Here is a 21,017-nt window from a genome sequence, read left to right as displayed (position 1 = left end):
TCCCAGATCTCCACCTGGTCTGGACATGCATTAGTCGGGCAGAGTGAACTCACATAATCAGTCCGCATGATCTCCATTCTTGGCTGCAAGGAATCGTCATCAGTAGGTGTGGGGCAGAGGTCATTGACTGTCCAGCTGCCAGCGCTTCAGCTGGGTGGTCTTTACCATTCCATGGCTTGGCCTGTTGCTGGGCAGTGGGGCCAACTGCCCCAGTTCCCTGAAGCTGTGGAGGCACTGTGGGTGCTAGGCAGAGGCCAGCGGCACTGTTGCCAGCAATTCAGCTGGGAGTAGAAGCTTCACTACATCTGCTTGTCGCTGGGGAGAGGGGCCGACTGCCCTGGCTCCCAGGAACTCTGTAGTTCTTGCCAGTGTTAGGCAGAGGTTGGTAGCTCTCTGCCCTTTTGCCAGCACTTCTGCTGGGTACTCCACATCATCCGGCTAACCGTTGGGGCGGAAGGCCAGCTTTCTCCACTTCCAGATTGTGGATTTGCTGCTGGGGTAGAAGGATAACCTTCGTCTCTCTCAAACTGTGTAGCTGCCATTGGGAAGGTGAGCCGGGTGCTTCCTCAGCCATTCCCTCATCTGGCTGCTGGGATGACATTTCTCTGTCACTGACTCCCAGGTGCACAAATCTTTGTTGGGGAGTGACCATCTCCTTCTCACCCTGGGCCTCTGGAACTGCCGCAGGTGTGGGGCAGAGGTCTTGGACCTTCTGTCTGGTTGCTAGTGCTTCAGCTGGAGAAGTTTGTTGCAACTCCACAGATGCTGCTGGCAGGAAATCCCATGTCCCTGTCAGTGTTGTGGGAGAAAGGCTGACTACCTCTCTTCCCAGGAAGGCCGAATCTGTTGATGCTGGGCGGAGCTCAGTAATGTTTGGCCCTGATGCCAGCTCTTCTGCTGAAGGCTCACAAGGATGTTCTTCCTCAGCGGAAAAGTCTATTAAATCCCCAATCTCTGGAACTGGTGTCTGGGGATAGAGGTTCACCATCTCCTGTCTGTAGAACCCAGAAGATGTTATCTGTGCTGGGCAGAGGTTAGCAGAGCTCTGCCCTGTTGTCAGCACTTCAGCTTTGGAGATGGCAATCACCGGAGTTTCCACTGTCGATTTTCTGGCATGCTGCTGAAAGTGTTCTAGCAGTTTCCTGTATGCCCTTTTCCAGATGCTGTTCCTTCCTTAGCAAATAGTCTAGATCAGGTTTAATCTCTGAGACCCCTACAAGACTGAGCATAGCCTCTCTGTATTCTTGCAGGTCCTCAAGGGTAGGTTCCCCTTTATCGCCAAACACAAACCAATCTGTAAGGCTCTCCCACAGCAATCCAGGGCCACCAAAGTCATATCCCGCCGGAGAGCTTTCTGTTGTCTCCCCAAAATATTCCTGCCCTGTATGCCATTGCAGGGCCTGATATTGATTGTCCAGCTCTATCTCCTGCTGGACCAGCCTGTCCAACTCAGACACCCATTGGTGCTGGGGCTGCTATCCCAGGAATCAGTAGGCAAGAGGCTAGCATTCAGTCCACTCCAAAAGCCTCTGTCCCGGGTGAGTCTATCACAGCTTCTAAGGCTCCATTCACACCCGGGCACTCTGAATCGGGACAAAACAATTTGAAATGCCATTATTTCTCAATGGCACCCTAAACTCGGTGCGATTTTGGCACGATTGTCGCATGACAAATAGCGGCAAAATCGCAGGACACGTGTTGCCTAAAAGAAGTTCCGGAACTCCCTTTGGGCACCACACGTCCCGCAATTTTTTTGCACAATTTTGCCGCAATTGGGGTGCCATTGAGAAATAATGTCATCACAAACACATCCCGTCTTTTGCTCAGATTCTGAATCGCAGGCAGAATCGTGGCAATTCTGCTCGTAATTCAAATCACCCAGGTGTGAATGGAGCCTAATGCCCTGTACACACAATAGGATTTTCCGACAACAAATGTTCGATGGGAGCTTGTTGTCGGAAATTCCGACCGTGTGTAGGCTCCATCGGACATTTTCCATTGGAATTTCCAACAAACAAAATTTGAGGTCTGGATCTCAAATTTTCCGACAACAAAATCCGTTGTCGGAAATTCCAATCGCGTGTACACAATTCGGACGCACAAAATTCCACACATGCTCGGAATCAAGAAGAAGAGCCGCACTGGCTATTGAACTTCATTTTTCTTGGCTCATTGTATGTCACCGCGTTCTTGACGTTAGGAATTTCCAACAATATTTGTGTGACCATGTGTATGCAAGACAAGTTTGAGCCAACATCCGTCGGAAATAAATCCAGGATTTTATTGTCGGAAAATCCTATCGTGTGTACAGGGCATTAGGGTTACAGGAGCTCCATTAAGTATCCTGGACCTTTTCTTGTGCCCAGAAATGGCCCATAATTAACATAATTGTGTGTGCGCGCGCGCGGGTGTATAAAAAAAATATTTATTTTTTTTTTACAGTAAGAAAGAACAGACATTGAAAAAAAAAAAAAAAAAAAGTTAAATAAATGAAATACAATAAAAATGAAAGCAACAGTACACAAAAGACAATCAAGTGCACACAAAGCAAAAGAGAGAAAAAGAAAGATCACTAAATTAAATGAACAGATCCTTCCAGAGTACACCGAAAAGGAGAAAAAACCTATCCAAAAAAATAAAAGCAAATTTCACCTAAGAAGTGTAGTAAACTTCCCCTTACCATGCTCATATACAGGTGTGGGCTCCTTTTTTTACCTCCTTTTCCCACAATCTCCTGGGTTCTAACAAGCCCCTGGTCTCCCGGGGATATAGGTTTCCCTATTTCCCGCTCTCAGCAGGTCAGAGGGCCACACCTGAGAAAGTAGAGGTGGCTGGGCATGTGATCTGCAGACAGGTGTATGGTCCTGAAGTGCGGATGGCAGACCAATAATAAACAGCTTCTATAAAAGCATACTTACCAACTGTCCCGAATTTCCCGGGACATTCCCGGGATTTAGACCCTTTTCCCAGATTTAGCCATTCCCGGGAAATGTCCTTGGAAATTCTTATTTTACCGATTTTTTTTTTTTTTGCCACCGCTAGAGGTCCGTGGCCGACGGAGACAATGTCTCCACTGGCCGCCATTTTCCCAAAGACCAAAACAAAGAATTACTGTTTAGTAATGGCCGGGTGGCTGCCAATAGAATTTGAGCTGTGGCACTGCCCACCTCGCTGCCGTCTGTCTGTAACCTGATGTGGGAAGGGGCGGGGGTGGGCGGCGCCGAGCTCAATTGCTATTGGCAGCCACCCTGCTATTTTGTCCCATTCTGTTTAGTAATGGCGGCGGAGAGAGTCTCCACTGCTGGGAATGCCTGATGTAAGAAAAGGGGGGGCTCCATTGGGGGATGCCTGGTGTAAGGACAGGACTCTGCTGGCAATGTCTGATGTAAGGGGGGACTCCGCTGGCAATGCCTGATGTAAGGGGGGACTCCGCTGGCAATGCCTGATGTAAGGGGGGACTCCGCTGGCAATGCCTGATGTAAGGGGGGACTCCGCTGGCAATGCCTGATGTAAGGGAGGACTCCGCTGGCAATGCCTGATGTAAGGGGGGACTCTGCTGGGGACACCTGATGGAGTTAAATAATTTCATTTTTTATTACAATGTAATAATATAAATAATGCACTTCAATCATCCTGACACCATAACAACCTTGGTACCGGGATGATTGAAGTGCTAACACCAGGTGTTTCGAGTATCTTTATCTGCTGATTGTAAAACTTTCTGGAATACACATATTTCTATTGTGGTGTAGGATCTGGGCCTGCTGTCCCTCCATCCCTCTTTCTTTCTCTCCCTCTTTCTCCCTCCATCCCTCATTCATCTCATACCACACCCCTTCCAAGCCACACCCAGTTAAGACATGCCCACTATTACGCTCAAACCACACCCATTTTTCACTGCGGCGTGCAGAGGGCGACAGATTTTTCTGTCACGGTATGCCCCGCCTAAAAAAGAATGCCACACCCCCTAATTATAGCAAGGCTCCGCCTACATGCAAAAAAGTGTCCCAAATTTTTTTTTGCAATGTTGGCAACTATGTAAAAGTCTCAGCAGAGAACACTTCCCCAAAAGATGGCAGATTACTGCTCTTCAAGTTGGGTGGCCTGCATCTCTAGCCACTCCCCTGTGACTCCTCCTGATGCCCGCCTGTGGGGCCAGCTCAAAGATCCCTTCAGCTGTTCACCTGTGTACCTAGACCTACCCTGAATTTTACTGTGGAAAACATTGTCTCAGAGACTAAGCACAAGTAGCTGTTTATGTACTGTATACTCGTGAAGTGTTCATTCTCTAAAATCTGTGATACAGAGCCTAGAAACTGTGCTGTACTTCCACCTAGTGTCTTTATTGAGTTTGCAGAGATATTACTCTTATGAGATCCTGATGGTACAGTCTTAATTGTTTGCAAAAAGATGAACAAACCCTATAAGTGACACTTTAATCCTATTCTGTACCTGTTTAGTAAAGTTCATGTTAACCTCTTGCCAACCACATAACACGTACATGCGACACATCTGTCCATGGTGGCTGAGGTTTCTGTGCTGAGAGCACAATCACTGTGCACTTTCAGCACAGAGATGGGAGCTGTCTGTTTCTAATTGAGAATAGGCTTGAAAGGCTCCTGATCATGTGACCACTGTGACAGTCAAATCTCTTACAGCACCTCTCAAGAACCTCTGGTGATGCTGCTGCAGCTATCATCCTGCCCAGTGCCGGGAGAGCCTTGGCTCTTGCGCACATTGCTGGATCAGGAATGGGCACAGGTAAGTATAAGGGGGGGATTCTGTTACACAGAAGCTTTTTTACACAGCTTTACCCACATAATAAAAACTATGAATATATGGTGTATTACATGCTGTTCATACTCACTGAGTCACTAAGAGATTAATTTTCTGTTTTCTGAAAAAAACAGGTTGATCCTGCTGCTCTCTATCTCCACCTTCTGTCCATGTCCCCAATGCAGCTAGGGATTTTGCAGAGCAGTGTTGAAGGCTCTGCATATGCTCAGTTTTCAGTGAATCTCTATGCTGAGCATTTCCTCCCTATCACATTTGAGCAGCCCATGTGACTATAGAGTCACACGTGGGCTTACACACAGTGGTAAATGACAGCCCATCCCCTCCCTTCTCCTCCATGCCCACTAACCATCTAGACACAATGGGGGTGGGATATTACATGTAGGCTTCACCATCCTCTCACCTCTTCACAGTAATGCAGCTCGCTGTTGGCTGACATCACAGAGGTGGCCCAAGGCAAGAGCAAAACAATGAAGTCGGGATCCTCCCACATGCCTGGACCGGCAACTGACTCTCAGCGAGCCATTGAGAGCCTGAGCTGGCCACTCTCGCCCATCCACAGTCCAGCACAGAGAGCTTCTGACTGCCAGTCACCTACTCCCTGCTCGGTGTTTGATCACACAGCTCTCAGTGTTAGAGCTGGTGGGGGACAGATGCAGCATCCAGCTAGGTAAGTAAAAAAAAAGCAGCCCACACTTCTCTTTTAAAAAAATCAGAGTGCCCTTAGAAATAGAAAGAGACACGATAATTTAAGAAAGGTGTGTTTAAGGGTATGTTCACCTTTACAGAAAATCTATAAGGTGAACTTACACTAGACCCCCTCCCCACCCCCCCCAGTACCGCTATACACATGTTCTGCGATCACCCACTGTGACACATTTGGTCGCCGCTTCACTGGTCCGGGAATTTGAAATCCCAGCGGCTTAATCTCCTAAACGTGCCTTGTAAAGGTACGTATGGGAGGCATTCTAATGACCCGTACACACGATCGGACTTTGTTCGGACATTCCGACAACAAAATCCTAGGATTTTTTCTGACGGATGTTGGCTCAAACTTGTCTTGCATACACACGGTCACAGAAAGTTGTCGGAAAATCCAATCGTTCTGAACGAGGTGACGTAAAACACGTACGTCGGGACTATAAACGGGGCAGTGGCCAATAGCTTTCATCTCTTTATTAATTCTGAGCATGCGTGGCACTTTGTCCGTCGGATTTGTGTACACACGATCTGAATTTCCGACAACGGATTTTGTTGTCGGAAAATTTTATAACCTGCTCTCAAACTTTGTGTGTCGGAAAATCCGATGGAAAATGTCCGATGGAGCCCACACACGGTCGGAATCTCCGACAACACGCTCCGATCGGACATTTTCCATCGGAAAATCCGACCGTGTGTACGGGGGATAACAGTGGAGGCCGGTGGTAATTTTTTTTGGGGGGGCAGCAAACAGTACCAACCCCTCCCCAGATCGGTCGGTCGATTGGGTCTGGTGCACTTACCCCATCTATGGTGGTCAACGCTTCTCCCGGGCTTCACCGGGGGCTTTCCCTTCCCCCGCTCTCCATCGGCATTGCGGCAGCTTCTGTTTCCTCCTTCCTCCTCCGCGGCCAATTGGGACTCTTCTCTTTTCAGCCAATCGGAAAACGGGTCTCAGACCTGCTTCTGATTGGCTGGATTGAGGATCAGTGTTTCAATAGTGAATATTCATTTGCTGTTGTAACACCTGGGTGGGCTCCTAGCGCAATGCTCTGTGCCACGAACCCACCCTATTTTAAAGCCTAATAGAGCCTCTGGCTCTAATCGGGTGCTTCAAACAAACACCCCCGCCACTGTAATTTATGCACCCAGCGTCCTGAAAGGGGCCGGACGCATGAATAGGGGTGGCGGTGTTCTGTCAAAATAGCGGCTGTGGATAGAGCATAGAGTTTGCGGCCGTGGATAGAGGGGGCGGTGCTCGGGCGCCCCTAATGGACAGGCCGCCACTGCATTCTAATTGGTCCATGTGATGGCGCCGACCAATCAGAACCCACCTAGCCCGTTCTATTAGCGCTGGAGAAGAGGAGAAAATGCTGCAGAGATTTTAAACCCCTGGACCGGTAAAACGGCGACCCGATGTCCCACAGCGGGTGATTGTGAGACTCAGGTACAGCGGGACCGGGCAGGGATGGGGAGGGAGTCCAGTGTAAGTTCACCTTATAGGTTTTATGAAAAGGTGAACTTACACTTTAGTATCACTTTAATGCATAGAATGCATAAAGGTAAAAAAAAAAAAAAAAAAAAAAAAACACCATTTAGACTGCTGAATCACTTTAATTAATAAAATTTAGAGTTTCCTCTTCGGCAAACTTTCAAAGTTGGCAAAACGGGTAATTTAAGAGCGCAATCAATTTTTGCCAAAAATACCACTGCACATTCATAGATGGTAAGTGACATTTCCCACATTTGTATGCTGCTGGAATCACAATACCCACTGAATACTGCTATGACATAGAGGTTAGTATTTTCTGTGCTCCTTTCTCCTAGCTGTTATCCCATATACAACATTGCCAGGAAGATCATGCCTGCTGATACCAGGCTGCATTGGTGTAAGTCAGAGAAAAAGCAAGAGGCATAGGGCTGATACATAGGAAGAGACTGTAGGAGCTCACTGTATGAGCGCTGAGCCTGTACAATTGGCAATGTTTGTGTGTTGTAGTAACTAGTAGAGGGCTCGGTTTCTCTGCCATGCGCAGCTGATAGAACAGAGAGGTGAGGACTCCAGGCAGAGAGTGAGCCAGTCACACTGGAGGCAGCAGCTAGGCACCTTCTCTGCTCATCGTTCACCCAAACTTCTCCTCTACTTGGCACTGCCAGCCTGCTCATCCCCCGGACACCTGTTACGTACTCTGCTTACATCCTGGACCACCTGATAGCAGCTGATCTCACGTTTACTGTGGAACTGAAGAAAAGAAAAGATCGTTGAAGGGGAAAAAAAAAAGGAGATAATCGAAATAAGAGATCGCTGATGAAAAGAAGAGATCTCTGAAAGAAAGAGATCCTTGAAAGGGAGAAGAGAGCACTGAAAGAAAGAAAAGATCACCAAAAGAAAGTAGAGATCATTGAAAGGTAGAAGAGATCACTGAAAGAAAAGATCAGAAAGAGGAGATCGTTGAAAGAAGAAAAGATCGCTAAAACAAAGAAGAGATCATTGAAAGGGAGAAGAGATTACAAAAAGAAGAGATCATTGAAAGGGAGAAGAGATTTCAAAAAGAAGAGATCATTGAAAGGGAGAAGAGATTACAAAAAGAAGAGATCACTAAAGGGAAGAAGAGGGGATAATTTAAAAGGAAGAAAAGATCAAGAGATCGTTAAAAGGAAGAAGAGACCACTGAAGGAAAAAAAGCGATTATAAGCTGAAAGACCAGATCATTAAGGAAAATAAGTGACCACTGAAAGAAAGAGGAGATCACTGAAAGGAAGAAGAGATCACTGAAGGGAGGAAAAGACCCTTGAAGAAAAGAAGAGATCACTGATCAGTGCCAACTCTGAGACATGGATCTCATGGCTGAGCTGGGCAATAAGAGTGATGGTCTTGCCCAGGACACCAATGTCACTGTTGAACCGCCATCAGTGAAACCCCTCTTAGAAATCGGCATTGATAACATTATCACTCTGGTGGTGTTTTGCATCATATTCGCTCTAGGGGTTTTGGGCAACTCTTTGGTCATTACTGTCCTGGCGAGAAACAAACCAGGAAAGCCCCGCAGCACCACCAACATCTTCATCCTGAACCTCAGCATCGCTGACCTTGCCTACCTACTTTTCTGCATCCCTTTCCAGTCCACTGTCTATGTCCTGCCAACTTGGGTGCTTGGAGCTTTCATCTGCAAGTTCATTCATTACTTTCTAACAGTGTCTATGCTGGTGAGCATCTTCACCTTATCTGCTATGTCCGTTGATCGTTATGTGGCAATAGTGCACTCTAGGAGGTCGTCCACTATCCGTGTCTCCAGAAATGCCCTGCTTGGAGTAATCCTCATCTGGATCCTGTCTATTGCCATGGCTTCTCCCGTTGCCTACAATCAACGATTGATACACAGAGGCAACAATCTGACCTTCTGTTGGGAGCACTGGCCAAATCTGAAGCAAAAGAGGATCTATGTGGTGTGCACCTTTGTGTTTGGGTATCTGCTCCCTCTCCTGCTCATCTCCTTCTGCTATGCCAAGGTAGGCTCCTTCTCATTACTATGGTCTAACTGCATCTGAAGATTGGTTAGGGATGGGATTTTGTATATAAGAACATACAAAGCTTTTGTCAAAATAGGTATTGGGTAATAATAAAAAAATGAATAGATTCATTTAAGTTAAAAAGTAATAGAAGCCACAAAGCAAAGATCTGGATTGTCATCATTTATGTGATTTTATGTGATTTTTTTTTATACCAATGACACATTTATGAGGTTAATTTAAGATTAAGATTACATTTTAACTTTGAACTAATTATTATGGGCAACCAAGCATCCCTAGCATCTATACCAGGGTTTCTTAACCATGGTTCCATTGAACCCCGGGGTTCCTCTAAAGATTGCTAGGGGTTCATTGAGCAACGAGCTACCTCTCAGATAAGCTCCCACACCAATGATCGTTTTAACTATCCCCACTGACTATCACAATAATATATCATGATTAGTAGGTATAGTAATTATTAGCAGGGGTTCCCTGAGATCAGAAAGTTATTTCAAGGGGTTCCTCTGTGTTGAAAAGGTTGAGAAAGGCTGATCTATACTATACCAGAAGCACATGTTGCTGCAGTAGTTAATATCTGTTGATCATACACCAAGCAGTGTCCTTAGAAAAAAGACTTTAATGGACTGCAAGTGTTTCTTCTCTTATCTCAATTTGGTTTATTTTACTTACAGTAGATTCTAATTCTAATGACTTGGCATCCAAATATATACAGTACAGTGTAGCGACACATGCTTGCCGATGGATAGTTACAAAAGGGCAGAGCAGAAGCAGAAGAATAATGGAAGGTTTGGAAGGTGTGAATTAAAAGCTATTTCTGCACATGCCAGAGACAAGTGTGAACTCCGGTACTGCAATCATCTCCAGCTACCAAATGTCACTGATTTCTAGGAACTGTGGGTTTGTTTTGACCCCTTTCACACTGGGGCAGTTTTCAGGAGCTTTAGTGCTGGAAATAGTCTCTGTTAAGCACCTGAAAACCGCCTCCCATTCATTCAAGTGTGACTTTTCACACTTGGGTGATGCGCTTGCGGGACATTACAAAAAGTCCTGCAAGCAGTATCTTTGGGGTTAAACAGCAGTAAGACCCCTTTCACACTGGGGCCAAGGCCGTGTTTGCAGTAAAGCGCCGCTTGTTTTAGCGGTGCTTTACCGCTGTTTAAGTGGCGCTTTCCAGTCTTTAGCGGGGCGCTTTTAACTCCAAACAAGGGGTTAAAAACTCCTGTGTTGCGGCATTTCCAAAGTGCTTTTCAGGCACTTTGGAAGCGATGCCCATTCATTCCAATGGGCAGGGCGTTTTGGGAGCACTAAATACAGCGCTCCCAACCCGCCCCAAAGATGCTGCTTGCAGGACTTTTCGTAACGTCCCGCCAGCACACCGCCCGAGTGTCAAAAGTCACACTTGAATGAATGGGGGGGGGGGGGTAGTTTTCAGATGCTTAGCAGAGGCTACTGCCGGTGCTAAAGTGCCTGAAAACTGCCCCAGCGTGAAAGGGGTCTAAAGCGCCGCTAAAACAAGCAGCACTTTACCGTGAACGCGGCCCCAGTGTGAAAGGGGTCTAAAACTGGAGAGTGCAAAATCTGGTGCAGTTGCGCACGGTAGCCAATAAGCTTCTAGTTTTATTTGTCAAAGCTTAATTGAACAAGCTAAAGTTAGAAGCTGATTGGCTGCCATGCATAGCTGCACCAGATTTTGCACTCTCCAGTTTTAGTAAATCAACCCAATTGTGTGCTTTTTAAGATTTATCATAAAAAACTATTTTGCTATGAATTGAAACAGTGAGTTTTTATATAAAGCCACACGTTTCCCTTTGTTAGATTTAATTCTGAGTTCTGACCAACCAATGTATGTGATCAAGAAAATAGTCCTTGGACATGCAGCAGTTAACTAATAATAACTAATTTCATTCAATAATATTATGTTTATTTAATATTAATATGTTTTCACTAAGTCCACCAACATCCACATTATTGTTACAATGTTTTTTAAACTGATTATCACAATTATCACTCTGAGATGAGCTATGGTAAATAGTTTCCTGAGTGTAGAAAGCTAAAGAGTGTTCAAACTATGCAGCTTGGGGTACTCCATATTTAAATAAAAGGGATACAAAATCTCATTTTCCACTGCTGGCTCTCAGCAAGGGCAGCATGAATATTAAAAGTGTAAGGAATGTTTTAAATGTCTCAGGGACCAGGTTCTCTGAGATACACTGAACTCACTTACATGTAACAGACTACTTTATTAATTATTAATCGTTTGCATAATTTTTAAATATTGGGTATATAGCAATGTTTTGTTCTCTGTGATGGTGCTGCTCATCGAGTACATACACCAAGAGAGAAGAACAATGAGGTTTATGCAGATGAGCATTGTTTTTGCATTCCAAATCAGCACTGCTCACAAAAGGCAGCATTTTACCTGCTTTGCATGCCACGAAAACTCATCTAAAGAGGACACACTTGGTCCAAAGAATCATAAAGCCAAGCAATTCAAATGCAGGTTCATAACTGTCCTCCCCACTATACCTTTGCAGTAAATGGGAGTCTGTTGACCTGAGTTGGAGGTGCATTGCAAACACACCCTGGATGCCAAATGCCAACGTCCATCTACACGCGCCCATAAATACTTGGCGACTGGGCTCTACAAAGTCATTCAGGCAGTTTTTTTGGGGGGGATTTTTTGTCTTTCCCATCACTCCTAAAGTAATTCAAAGGGATATGTTGACATTTATATAAAAAAAAAAAAAATGTTTTGTCATGAAAAATAATGATTGGATACACAGAAGATTGTGGAAACATAAGACCTCATGCCCACTGATGTTTTTACAGCCGCTTTTAGGAGCGTTTTTGCAGCTTAAAAATGCCTCTCCATTTTAGCCTATGGCCTCATGCCCACTAAGGCGTTTAGGAGCTGTAAGTGGCATGGGCGTTTTTAAGCTCCAAAAAATAACCAGGGACCAGCGCGTTCTGAGGCTCCAGCGCTAGAGCTGTAAAAATGCCAGAGGCCCGGAAAAGGTGTTAAATGTGATTTAACGAGGCTTAATGCTGTATATGCAGCGTTAAGCCTAGTCCGGCGTTTCTTTGTCTCTATTCAAAATCAATGGTTCCCTATGGTTGATTTAAATAGAAGTTGCATCAGAAGTTGGATCAAGATGATCCGACTTGCAGTGCAACTGTGTGCTGAGTATCTGGAAGGGGAACCTCGCCAAAATTTTTCGTGAGGTTCCCCCCTAAGATCCATGCCAGACCCTTATCCAAGCATGCAGCCCGACAGGTCAGGAAAGGAGGGGGGAGGATGAATGAGCACCCCCCCGGACCATACCAAGCCACATGCCCTCAACATGGGGTGGTTGGTGCTTTGGGGCAGGGGGGCCCTATGAAGAGGAGGATAAGGGCCTCTTCCCGAAAACCCTTGCCCGGATTAATAAGGGGGCCTCCGGATCACGGCCCCCCACCCTAGGTGAATGAGTATGGGGTACATGGTACCCCTACCCATTCACCTAAAAAAAAAGTGTAAAAAATAAACACACTACTCAGGTTTTTAAAGTATTTTATTAACGCAGCTCCGGTTTTTCTCCCTCTTCTGGCGACGTTTTCTCCCCTCTCCGGTCCTTCGCCCCTCTGTGCTGTCCTTTCTCTCCGCATTAGAGAATTTTAACATAATGGGCACATGAAAGGTTACATTGCTAGGTTACAAAAGCGTTGTAGTTGGAAGGTGTTGTTAACAGAAATCCTTATTAAATTTAGGCTGTCATTGGTGGGAATGATAATTATTTGGCTTTGATTACTTCAATGCTCTTTATATCACTGATCCAGGGAAAGCATGTGAAATCAGAATTCCTTTTATGTACACATATGTTGGTTCAGAAACGTATTACAACCACTGGAGCCAAGCAACTATGATTTTCAGAAGGAGGTTAGCAAGGGTAGCTTACACATATCCCTCAACACTAATTCTCTTTAAAGTGGACCCCTTAGTAATTTTGTAATCCTGCATGAGTACCTTCCTGGCATGTCACAAATACAGCACCAATATGGTTTTGTTGTAGGCCTCATGCACATGGGCAAAAAAAACCACCACTTTTAAAAAGGTATTTTTCTTAATTTTGTTTTCAATGTCAATGGACATTGTGACACCTAATTTCATATTTTGGAGCAGCATTAAAGTGGAGTTCCGCATTCCCCTCAAAAAATTAAAAGTCAGCAGCTACATATACTGTAGCTGCTGATTTTTAATATTAGGACATCAGGACATTAGGACTAATGTTTCCATTGGCTGTCGGGTGCTGCCGCTGCCATTGCCGGTAAGGGAACCTGGTCGTGAAGCCTTACTAGAAGGTTTCTACTGCGCATGCGTGAAGTGCGGCTGTGCTATCCTACTGGCCTGACAGTAGGGGAAGGAGGAGGGGGCCAGACTTCTGATGTACCTTGCTGCGGTGAGGTCCGATGGAAGTGGGGACAGGATACCTGTCAAAAACAGGTACTCTCACTCTCAGGTACTCTCACCCCCCTCTGAAAGCTGTCAAATGTGGCACCAGAGAGGGCAAGGAGACAGATAAGCAGTAGTTCCACTTTTGGGTGGAACTCCGCTTTAAGGGGCAACATTAATATCTTTAAGTGTTACTAAACCCAGTAATAGGAAAATAGTTCATCCACGCCCCCCCCCCCTCCACAGTGCCCACAGCCTATATACCTTTTTGGATGATCTGTATACCACGGTTACATGATAAACTGCAGAGTTTCTCCAGTGCTGAGAGTTTAGGTAGGAGGAGATCTCCACTGCAGCCTGTATACATGCTCATATGTGTGATGTCAATATCATGTGACCTGGCTAGCTCTGATCAACAAGTAAATGTTCTCTCCAGCATAAAAGACTGAGCATGCACAGGTCGGCTACCCTGCCTGTGTCAGCTGGCTTTCCCCAGATACAGTGCAGGAGGGGGAGGGTCTGTGCATACAGGATAAAACAGCCTTTTTACACAATGCATCTGAAGGGGCTGCCAAATGCACAGGAATGTGCAAAGCACTACTTTTACAAATCGCGCTGCACCAAACCACACAGTACTATAGTATCATGCAGTTTCATGGCCTCAAATTCCCTGCGCTTGCAAAATGTGTTTGAGGCACTATTAGCAATTAGTAGCACCTGTGTGTGACTCACACACAGGGCCGTGCATTCACATGTGGTGCAGCAAACGTGCACAAAATGCACCTTTCCTGCACCTCATTTCAGTGTGAACCGGCCCTAAGCCAGTGTTGGTTGTACAGATCTGCTGACTTGAAAGTTCAAATACTAGCCCATTCTCAGACTGACTTACATGTTGTGTGGATGTGTGTGTGTGTGTGTGTGTGTGTGTGTGTGTGTGTGTGTGTGTGTGTGTATATACACTCACCGGCCACTTCATTACCATGCTAGTACTGGGTTGGACCCCCTGTTGCCTTCAGAACTGCCTTTATACTTCATGACATAGATTCTACAAGTTGTTGGAAACATTCCTTAGAGATGTTGGTCCATATTGATTGACATGATAGCATCACACAGTTGCTGCAGATTTGTCTGATGCACATTCATTATGGGCATCTCCCGTTCCACCACATCCCAACGGTTCTCTATTGGATTGAGATCTGGTGACTGTTAAGGCCATTGGAGTACAGTGAACTCATTGTCATGTTCAAGAAACCAGTGGTGAGATATGAGTTTTATGACATGGTGCATTATCCTGCTGGAAGTAGCCATCAGAAGATGGGTACACTGTAGTCATAAAGGGATGGTCATAGCAACAATTCTCAGGTAGGTCGTGGCATTTAAATTGGCACTAAGGGGCCCAAAATGTGCCAAGAAAATATCCCCCACACCATTACACCACCAGCCTGAGCCTTTGATGCAAGGCAGGATGGATCCATGCTTTCATGTTGTTTATGCCAAATTCTGACCCTCCCCACTGAATGTCGCAGCTGAAATTGAGACGCATTAGACCAGGCAATGTCTCTCCAATCTTCTATTGTCCAATTTTAGTGAGCCTGTGCAAATTGTAGCCTCAGTTTCCTGTTCTTAGCTAAACAGGAGTCCCACCTGGTGTGGTCCTCTGTTGCTGTAGCCAATCTACTTCAAGGTTCGATGTGTTGTGCATTCAGAGATGGTGTTCTGCATACCTTGGTTGTAACGAGTGGTTATTTGAGTTACTGTTGCCTTTCTATCATCTCGAACCAGTCTGCCCATTCTCCTCTGACATCAACAAGGTATTTTTGTTGACACAACCTCCACTCACTGGATATTTTCTCTTTTTTTGGACTATTCTCGGCAAACCCTAGAGATGGTTGTGCGTGCAAATCACAGTAGATCAGCAGTTTTTGAAATACTTAGACCAGCCTGACTGGCATCAACAACAATGCCACTGGAAGCAAGAGAGGAAAGATCCCTGGTGCAGTGCATCCACAGAGTGCTATGGTGGTATGATAGAGACAATGTCAACTTGGGTACCTGCCAGGCCATGCCCCCAACATGTTTCACTCCACCCCCCGGAGCTTAGTCATGGGGACCAACAACCATGTCATGTTCAAAGTCACCTAAATCCAGTTTCTTCCACATTCTGATGCATAGCGTGAACTTCAGCAAGTCATCTTCACTACGTCTAGATGCCTAAATGCATTGAGTTGCTGCCATGCGATTGGCTGATTAGCAATTTGTGTGACCAAGCAATTGAGCAGGTGTACCTAATAAAGTGGCTGGTGTGTGTGTGTGTATATATATATATATATATATATATATATATACAGTTTATTGCTATCACCAAGAGTGAAAGAAAATCCCCGAATTTTGGGTTGTCACCAGAACAAGAATATCTCCCAATTGGGACACTAGTCCTGGTCAGTGGCAGTCCGTCCATAGGGGGCACATAGACATGCCCCCCCATTCATAAGTCCAGCCCCCTAATCTACATGTGGGGCGCCAGACGTATGGATTTCATTTTTTTCGCTGCATTCCCGTCTGTCTCCTGGAGGGGGGAGGGGGACCACCGCATCGCATTCCCGTCCATCTCCCACATGCAAAATATTGAGCACCAGCCGCCACTGGTTCTGGTGATCCTGGTGACACTTTAGATGGTTTTGACATCCTGTTTTGCCTATGGGACAGGAAGTGAAGGGAAATCTCCCCAATGAGACACAGTTAAAAATAAATAAATAAAACTGATGGAAAGTTCTAACTTTCTTATCGTATGCAAAAAAAAAAAAGTTTTGCCTTTAGTTTTACTTTAACTATCATAACATTATGTGTGCTGCAAAATTTTACTAATGAAGCTTCATATTTTTATCTCTTTCAAAATTCTCATTGTCGAATGATTATTGCCCATGCACTGCCCACTTTCAGTGACGCTCAGATCTTTTTTTTGCAATCAAGCCTTGTTTGTGTGTGGCCTGCATTAAGCTAAGCATAACCGAGAAAAGATTTTATCAGATTCATGTGACAATCTCAATGTGTATGCTAGATGATTACATTGAGAAGCTTTGGAAAATCGCTGTCTCTGCCAAGGCAGATGCACTCTAGTGAACATTTTCATATGACAGACTCTTTGTTGTTTTTGCAGAGATATAACACCACTGTATTGTCCAAGGGCTACAAGCTAATGGATGGCTGTGTCAGGTGAATAATGGTATAATCATTTGGAAATGAATGATGGTATCCCGCTATGTTTAGCCAGCTTGAGACTCATTTGTGATTGGTATCATCCTGGACAGAGTTCATGGGCCCCATTATTTTGTTTTCTTTGTATTTACTTTTAAAACCTTGCTGTCTTGGGAGTATAAATGTGATCTTGTAGAGTGTGTGCTTTTAACTTTGTCTCTAATCACATCTAGGATTGCAGCCAACTATCCCTGATTTCCTTGAAGATTTGTCCCTGGAAAACTGAGTCCTTGGCAGTGGTTGTGCTTTTTTAGTTCTGCTTAGCTGCATGCCCTTTGATGCTTGTTATATTCACAATTTTATTCTCTAATAACATTCTCTGGGCTTTCGTCACATCTTTTGAACAACAGCATTTTAAGAAACCGTAAGATAATTCATTGAAGTGACATCAAAACCAAAAATGTAATATATTGCAGCGTACCAATTATTAGATGTGGTAGCTGCATTTGTTTTCTTTTTTAGGCTTTTTTTCCCACTCTGTTTTCATCTGGTGATCTCTCCAGTAACACATCTTCTGTATGAATGAGGGATCACAGTATTATCAGTCTTTGGGGGGGGGGGGGCTGGAGTGTTAAATGTACTAGAAGATTTAAATAAGCTTACAAATTGAAGCCAAACTCACACTTTATAAGCAGTTACAGCAAATAGTTTTTTCCTTTTGAGGAAAGGGTTGTACATAAATAAAAAGCAGATCGTTGCAAGCTTCTCTGCCCATGTTAAATGATTCGTTCTACCACTGAAAACCGACACATCTGGAAGAGAGCTTGTTGTTTTGAAAACAATAGACTTCCTGGCTGGATCACCAGATAAAAATAAAAGAAAGAAAGCCTAAAAAATATGAATTCAGCCATCACATCTAACACACAATATGACTGTGATCCTCCACCGACTAGCATGCACGCTGACCTTGATAACACTTTGTTATCAACTTGGCCATAGATGCAATAAATCCACTCAATATTCTGATAATCCCAGGGTGTTCAGCTCCAAAGGAATGAAAGAGGTGCTTCCATAGTAAAATATATTTATTAAAAGTTGAAATGAAACCTCACAAGGAGTACCAATATGGCCAACTTCTGGTCTGGACCGGAAGTGACTTCACCCACTACCGTTCCGAAGCATTGCGCCACATGACACGTGTCTGCCTGATGAAGTCATGTGACGCAGCGGGTGATGTCACTTCCTGTCCAGACATTTTCTACTAGTTCATGGCCAGCTTTACCTCTGCTCTCCAACCACCTTGATTACCATCCGGAACCAAGTGAAAAATTCCTGTATAATACCACAATCTGCCATTTTAATGTTAGCTGTTTAGGTATCCAGTGTTTTATCAAGGGTAGAAGGGGAGAGAGTCACATGCTGTCCCCTAGCCAGAACTACTGTGTATTTCACTTGGCTTTGGCGAGCACTGGGACCTTGTGGAAGCATATTGACTGAAGATGGATAGCTGCACAAGGGGTGAGCTATCAAGCTAACCTTCACTTTGCCATGAACAGACAAAGTACAAATCCACTTAAAATTTGTTTTATACAAGCAAATGAGGAACTGCAACTTCCCCATGGCAACCCCCCCCCCCCATTTTCTCTCCTGACCAACAAAACACTCTGATTACATGGTCACAGCAATAGAACCGATATGCATGGTATAGAATATTTAATATTATTCATCTCAGTGTCTATTTTGTTTATTTTTTCCTTAGGTCCATTTACTGTGTTTCTCCTTCCCATTTCCTAGAACCTTACCAAACAGCTCACCGTGTCTACAATTCTTCTATTTCTTAGATATTTCTTTTTGATGTTAAGACAACAAATATGGCATGTTAATACCAAGTACTGAGACCTTGTAACTGAAAGTTTTGGCCCTCACTCTCTTTATATTTATTTACTACAGGTACCTATATAGCACCATCAATTTACACAGCACTTTAGGCCACTTTTACACAAGTGCTTTGATCAGGTCCGTCTGTCTATTTTTCAGGCGGACCTGATCGGACGCTCCATTCCCTACTATGTAGCGGTGGATGTCAGTGGTGACATGTCCGCTGACATCCGCCGCTATCTGATCCTGTCCGTGAAATCTAGACGGACGGAAACCCTACTTTCCTTCCGTCTGGCGGACTGGATGGGATCAGATGAAAATGGACATGTGGTTCGTTTTCATCCGAGCTCCCACAGAGGAGAGAGTGGGGCTCTGACAGGTCCATCTGCCTGCTCAGCGGGTCGATCCCCCGCTGAGCAAGCGGAATCCGTATAACGGACAAGCCCGTGTGAAAGTACCCTAACATATTTAATATACATCCATATCAGTCCCTGCTCTCAAAAAGCTTACAGTCTAAGGTCCGTACAGCCTAGTACACATGGGCCAAATGTCGGACGTCATCCGCCAGTTCAATAGAAACTGGCTGACATTCGGCCAGTGTGTACTGGAGTTGGTCCAACAGAAGCCGGCCATTCGGAGAGCACTGACCGGAGTGTTCTGGCGAGGGGGCTGCCCCCTGAAACAATACAGTAGAACAGCTGGGGAGATCGTTGTACTAACGTCAGATAGTTAGTTTTTTTATCGTTCAGCCCTGCTGGGTTGAACGAAAAAACTACTACTGTGCACAAAGCAAGGTCCATAAAGACATGGATGAGCGAGTCTGGGGTGGAGGAACTTGACTGGTCTGCTCAGAGTCCTGACCTCAACCCAATAGAACACCATTGGGATGAATTAGAGTGGAGACTCCGAGCCAGGCCTTCTCATCCTCATCAGTGCCTGACATCACAAATCGCGCTTCTGGAAGAATGGTCAACCATTCCCATAGACACTCCTAAACCTTGTGGCCAGCCTTCCCAGAAGAGTTGAAGCTGGTGTAGCTGCAAAGGGTGGGCCAACTCAATATTGAACCCCACGGACTAAAACTGGGATGCCATTAAAGTTCATGTGCGTGTAAAGGCAGGTGTCCCAATACTTTTGGTAATATAGTGGATCTAAAAATATACAGTACCATGCTTTACATACGTATCCTTTCAAGAGTCTTACAGTCATTTCATGTACAGTTTCTCAGTAGTTTTTCATTTGTAGATTTTTTTTTCCTGATCTTCCAGTCATCAACTGAAAGTTTAAATCAGCCTTGCACTGGAATGCTTGTTTTGCTTTGGAGGTAGATGCATGTAGGTGGGCCTATGGGAGAGAGAAACATGTGAGTGTAACCAATGTGTAGTTATTACCTGGAGCAGACTGGAGGAGGGAACAATGGCATGTACTCAGCATGTGTTGTCAACTTATACATCTAGATGGCACCGCATGGGTGGCTTGACTCCAAGAGTATGTGAATTACCCTGCAAATCTTTAGTCAAATAAAAACATATATTCTTATTGTGGCATGGGGGATTGTTCAGCTCAGTGGTAGATGCGTTTTCATGTAGGGAGTCCACATCAGACAGGCGTTTATAGTTAAGGGCCTGGTAGCCCACGTTTATTAAATGATAAAAACAAAACAAAAGTCCACTCAGGAATCCCACGCATGGGTTTAAACATCATTCAGACACAACTTAATATACAAGCCCACCTGGCTACTCTTCAACAGCACTGCTGCTACAGGTACTGGTCCCTCAAACCACCAGCTCTTCCAGGTCCACAGTCTTGGATGCACACAGCTTCGGGTTTCTTAAACGCACACAGGCTTCAAGCCCCTCAATGCACACAGCGTCTGTCTTCATACAGAGCCACTCACTAGGAGCCACTGCTCCAAATCCACCTTCTGCTCTAACCAGCCCCTCATTATATGGTCTGTGTGCAGCTGGGCACACACCCTGCTTGCTATCCTCAAGACCCGGACACAGGGAGATCCAATCCCACCCATGACTCTCAGGGATCTCCAAAACGACAGAATCCCATCCGGGAACTAACAAAACCTGGAGAAAACTGGCAGAGCGTTTTTCTCCATTTAAACTCTACACTCTGTAGTCTCGCAGTCCACAGATATGCAAACTCTGTGTCTCTTTTACCTCCAATTTCATAGGGACAGAGCCTCGCTCTGCCACACTATATTCTTGTTTCATCTGGATAGTTAGCTGTTAGTGTAGAGTCGTCCTTTGAAGAAAAAAATCCTCAGTATATAAGAGATTCATTATTTTATGGCCAAGATAAGGAATAAATGGTACTATTGAATTACACTGTACAAAAGCAATGTTGTTTGATAACAAGTATTAACCAGTTTTTAGCACATTAGTCCTATCAGACAAGTAGCAACTGATTTATGTTTCAATCTGTTTCACATAATAAGCGATGGCAAAAAAGGCAGATCTTTATCAAGGTATTTTTTTTT

At 44.8% G+C, this 21,017-nt stretch overlaps 1 protein-coding gene across 1 annotated transcript in view; it reads left to right on the top strand.

Moving 5' to 3' along the window:
* The first annotated feature begins 7,489 nt into the window (after positions 1 to 7,489).
* The window catches only part of GALR1 (galanin receptor 1), a 557,656-nt gene continuing 544,128 nt past the window's right edge, over positions 7,490 to 21,017 (top strand). Inside the window, exon 1 of the mRNA XM_073631222.1 lies at positions 7,490 to 9,003. Coding sequence (XP_073487323.1) covers positions 8,329 to 9,003 — 675 coding nt within the window. The 5' untranslated portion in view covers positions 7,490 to 8,328. The remainder of the gene's footprint in view (positions 9,004 to 21,017) is intronic.

This window comes from Aquarana catesbeiana, linkage group LG05 (assembly GCF_042186555.1).
Source record: "Aquarana catesbeiana isolate 2022-GZ linkage group LG05, ASM4218655v1, whole genome shotgun sequence".
NCBI lineage: Eukaryota > Metazoa > Chordata > Amphibia > Anura > Ranidae > Aquarana > Aquarana catesbeiana.
This window is presented reverse-complemented; position numbering and strand designations above follow the sequence as displayed.